Genomic DNA, 4,685 nt, shown 5'->3' with positions numbered 1-4,685 from the left:
AGTTTTATTGCTTCTTTAATCAAGACAACAGTTTTCTGCTGTGCTAACATAATTGCAAAAAGGTTTTCTAATGATAAATTATCCTTTTAAAATGATAAACTTGGATTGGCTAACACAGCGTGCCATCGGAACACAGGTGTGATAGTTGCTGATAATGGGCCTCTGTACACCCATGTGATATTCCATAAAAGAAATCAGCCGATTTCAGCTACAATAGTCATTTACAATATTAACAATGTCTACACTGTATTTCTGATCAATTTGATGTTATTTTAATGGACAGAATGTGCTTTTCTTTCAAAAACAAGGACATTTCTAAGTGACCCCAAACTTTTGAACGGTAGTGTATGTTTGTTTGTTTATTAGCATTCAATGCACCACTGTAGTGCATTTCAGGTTACCATGGTAAATTGCCCATACAGCTCCATATCTTGAGTTTAAGTAAATTATTGAATTCTTTGTTCATATTCTTTTACAGTACCTCTCGTATGAGATTAACTATAGGCCAGATACTCAATTGAATATCTGAGTATTAAAAACGGTCTAAAAGCTTGAGTATCATTGCAAGCCTTTTTTCAAAAACAAAACATCGCTTTGAACTTCTTACAAAACCAGCTTTATTACCAACCCCTCTCAAAAGCATTTCTCTAATGACAAACCACCTAAAAATAAGAAGACAATCCACAGAACAAAAGTCAGTGTTGTAAAAACAGCATAGCATGTTATGTATTCTAATACAATGTATAGTTATTGACAAGTTAAATCGTTGCATCATGTAAAGAACTTAAAAATCGGACATTGAACAAAGCAATTGAATAAGTCTAAGTCATGATGGAAGATTGCGTCACATAACTAATAATAACAGCATGATGGCAAAAAGAAAACAAGCGCTCTATAACAAATCTGATACCAAAAGGGTTTAAAAAAAGATCACGCTGGTTCAATTATGTGGCATGCTGAGCCAGGAAGGCTCTTATCCTCTGCAGCAGCTCCTTCTTCACGCTGTCAGGCACCAGAACTGAGGGGGGAAATAAAGATACAGTATTCGGCTTCGGGTTATGATAGTAGTGTCGATGAACTTCATGGAACTTAATGAACAGAGGGATGAGAAAAAAGATACTGTATACACAACAACAAAAAGGCCAAACTACCTCTTCCTTTAGGGGTGATTTCTACCACAAGGTCCTCGACAGTCACATGCTCCAAGCCCTTTTCTTTGATGACATCTGCAAAACAGTTACTTGATGAGTGGCATGATGCTTAGACCGTGTTTTACAGTGTCAGAGGTGTCATGCTCAAAGGGTGCACATGCCCCCTCAGATGTGTTCTGTTTAAAATATTGTTGTTCTCTGTAATACTACTAGCCACCTAGCAATTTATGAAGTTGGCTTTAGCTAAAGGATATATTCCCAATCTCATAACTAGCTGCCAAGAAGCCATTTCAGGCTATCAGTGAAGTTAGAGTAGCTAGTGTGAATAACTAGCTTAGATGGTATGAATCCTGGCAAGGTTGGTAGACTTTAGAAAAGCAAGCAATTACAAAATGTACTGAATAAGACTCACATTCCTTTAAATCTTTTACCCAGAATTTACAGAGTAGCATAATCAGTTTATTAAAATTAAAAAATTAAAAACAGCAGTCAGGATGATACACATAGATCAAGAGGTATGCTTAGATGTGCAGAAAAATATCAATATAACTTTTACATAAAATTACACGTAATGATTATGGCTAGATTGATGGAAAACGGTGTTTCAGGTGTTTGAAAAATGCTAAATTCTGCCATTTACGCGTGGCTACCTCCTGACCACCACCCCAGTCATCCTCACGTACTTCGGGCCCGTTGGATTTGTATGGTGCATGATGGCTCTGAGTAATAGTCATCATTCCCATTAGCCACATTTCATGACATCCCCACCACACATGATAGTAACTCTTACCTTTGCAATGAGCTTTCAGCTGATCCCTCCATCCACATTCAGTGAGTTTAGATCTGAGCAACTCCTTCAATCTGTGGATCAACCAAAATAAGCAAGAAAAGTGACCACCAGTGACCATAGAGTTGATTGATCTTCTAATAATGATTAAATATACATTTGTGAAATGTTCTTACCGCTCTCGTTCACCCATCTCAGTTAACTTCTGATTGATTGTTGCTCTCATCTTGGAATCTTTGCTCATATTCTTTTAACTGAAAAAGTGAGATTCAGAATGAGTTTATGTTGTGGTGTTAGCTAGCTAGCGTTCATTAGTCAACTGGCAGGGATCAGTTTAATAGCTAACGTTGGCTAGCTACTCTAACAGTCTACAAACAAGGTGGACAGCCATCTATCATTAAAAATTGTATGTTTGGGCTGTAGCTAACATTAAATCACTCATATTTAGAACAAGCACCGAGCAGCATAAATCATTGCTAGGCTTTGCTTGCTAGCTATATGCTAACTGTTGTCAAGCTAACACATTTCTGGCACTAGCCAGCGCAACAAGCTAGTTCACTATCTGATAATTGGCGATAATAAGCTACATAGGACGTAAAAATCTCACACTTACCCAAAACTTTCGACGAAATTTGCATGCTGTTGCACACAGTGCCAATAAAATTATAACTGGCGAGATAGTTAGCCACAGCTAATTGTTGTGTCCCACAATGAATAAGGACCCCAGAAAACCGTTGATACCAGAAAAGGTTCCTACGTTTTAATGAAGTACTATCGTTATGCCACTAGGTGGTAGCGTTAATCAACAACTCAGATTATAACATAGACTCAATTGTTGCAGGGTGATAACGTTACATACAGTTAAAGTCGGAGGTTTACATACACCTTAGCCAAATACATTTAAACTCAGTTATTCACAATTCCTGACATTTAATTATAGTAAAAATTCCCTGTCTTAGGTCAGTTAGGATCACCACTTTATTTTAAGAATGTGAAATGTCAGAATTATAGTAGGAAGAATAATATATTTCAGCTTTCATTTCTTTCATCACATTCCCAGTGGGTCAGAAGTTTACATACACTCAATTAGTATTTGGTAGCATTGCCTTTAAATTGTTTAACTTGGGTGGTGTAACTGAGTCAGGTTTGTAGGCCTCCTTGCTCGCACACGCTTTTTCAGTTCTGCCCACCAATTTTCTATATGCTCGAGGTCAGGGCTTTGTGATTGCCACTCCAATACCTTGACTTTGTTGTCCTTCAGTCATTTTGCCAGAACTTTGGAAGTATGCTTGGGGCCATTGTCCATTTGGAAGACCCATTTGCGACCAAGCATTAACTTCCTGACTGATGTCTTGAGATGTTGCTTCAATATATCCACATATTTTTTCTTGCCTCGTGATGCCATCTATTTTGTGAAGTGCACCATCCCTCCTGCAGCAAAGCACCCCCACAACATGATGCTGCCACCCCCGTGCCTCACGGTTGGGATGGGGTTCTTTGGCTTGCAAGCCTCCCCCTTTTCATCCAAACATAACGATGGTCATTATGGCCAAACAGTTCTCTCTTTTTTTCATCAGACCAGGGGACATTTCTCCAAAAAGTACAATCTTTGTGCCCATGTGCAGTTGCAAACCGTAGTCTGGCTTTTTTATGGCGGTTTTGTAGCAGTGGCTTCTTCCTTGCTGAGTGGCCGTTCAGGTTATGTCGATATAGGAATCGTTTTACTGTGGATATAGATACTTTTGGACCTGTTTCCTCCAGCATCTTCACAAGGTCCTTTGCTGTTGTTCTGGGACTGATTTGCACTTTTCACACACTTTCACACAAAGTGTGTTCATCTCTAGGAGACAGAACGCGTCTCCTTTCTGAGCGTTATGACGGCTGCGTGGTCCTATGGTGTTTATACTTGCGTACTATTGTTTGTACAGATGCATGTGGTACCTTCAGGCGTTTGGAAATTGTTCCTAAGGATGAACCAGACTTGTGGAGGTCTACAATTTTCTTTCTGAGGTCTTGGCTGATTTCTTTTGATTTTCCCATGATGTTAAGCAAAGAGGCATTGAGTTTGAAGGTAGGCCTTGAAATACATCCACAGGTACACCTCCAATTGACTCAAATTATGTCAATTAGCCTATCAGAAGCTTCTAAAGCCATTACATAATTTTCTGGAATTTTCCAAGCTGTTTAAAGGCACAGTCAATTTAGTGTATGTAAACTTCTGACCCACTGGAATTGTGATACAGTGAATTATAAGTGAAATAATCTGTCTGTAAACAATTGTTGGAAAAACTACTTGTGTCATGCACAAAGCAGATGTCCTAACCGACCTGCTAAAACTATAGTTAGTTAACAAGACATTTTTGGAGTGGTTGAAAAACGAGTTTGAACGACTCCAACCTAGGTGTATGTAAACTTCCGACTTCAGCTGTAGATGAGATCAGTGGATTTTTATGTTCTTACAATGCCTCTTATTGTACATATGACCATGAAGTGCTGTTTTTGGCAGTATTAGATGGTTGATCAATTTTAATAATATTCGGTAAGAAGAATAACACTGAGTCTGCGTTAAGACTATTTTATTAAGTCATGAAATTCCATAGTTGAACAAACTGATCGTCAGTTTGGATAATACATACTGCTAAATGACAAATGTAAAAATACAAATATTATAACATCAGTTTAGATGTCAGGTGTTCTGTTTCTTTTTAGCTGTCTAAAAATCTACTTTCATCAATGTGTAGTGCTGT

At 38.2% G+C, this 4,685-nt stretch overlaps 1 protein-coding gene across 1 annotated transcript; it reads right to left on the bottom strand.

Annotated features, from left to right (window-relative positions):
* Positions 1-593: 593 nt before the first annotated feature.
* Positions 594-2,666, bottom strand: LOC129857778 (transcription and mRNA export factor ENY2-2-like). The gene is made up of 5 exons (XM_055926331.1): positions 2,552-2,666; positions 2,115-2,192; positions 1,942-2,012; positions 1,152-1,226; positions 594-1,018 (listed from the first exon to the last, which is right to left on the bottom strand). Exons 2-5 carry the CDS (start codon positions 2,180-2,182, stop codon positions 945-947), a joined length of 288 nt encoding a protein of 95 aa, XP_055782306.1. The 5' UTR covers positions 2,183-2,192; positions 2,552-2,666; the 3' UTR covers positions 594-944.
* Between the last annotated feature and the right edge of the window lie 2,019 nt (positions 2,667-4,685).

This window comes from Salvelinus fontinalis, chromosome 6 (assembly GCF_029448725.1).
Source record: "Salvelinus fontinalis isolate EN_2023a chromosome 6, ASM2944872v1, whole genome shotgun sequence".
Lineage (NCBI taxonomy): Eukaryota > Metazoa > Chordata > Actinopteri > Salmoniformes > Salmonidae > Salvelinus > Salvelinus fontinalis.
The sequence above is the reverse complement of the archived record's forward strand: the minus strand, read 5'-3'. Positions and strand labels throughout refer to the sequence as shown.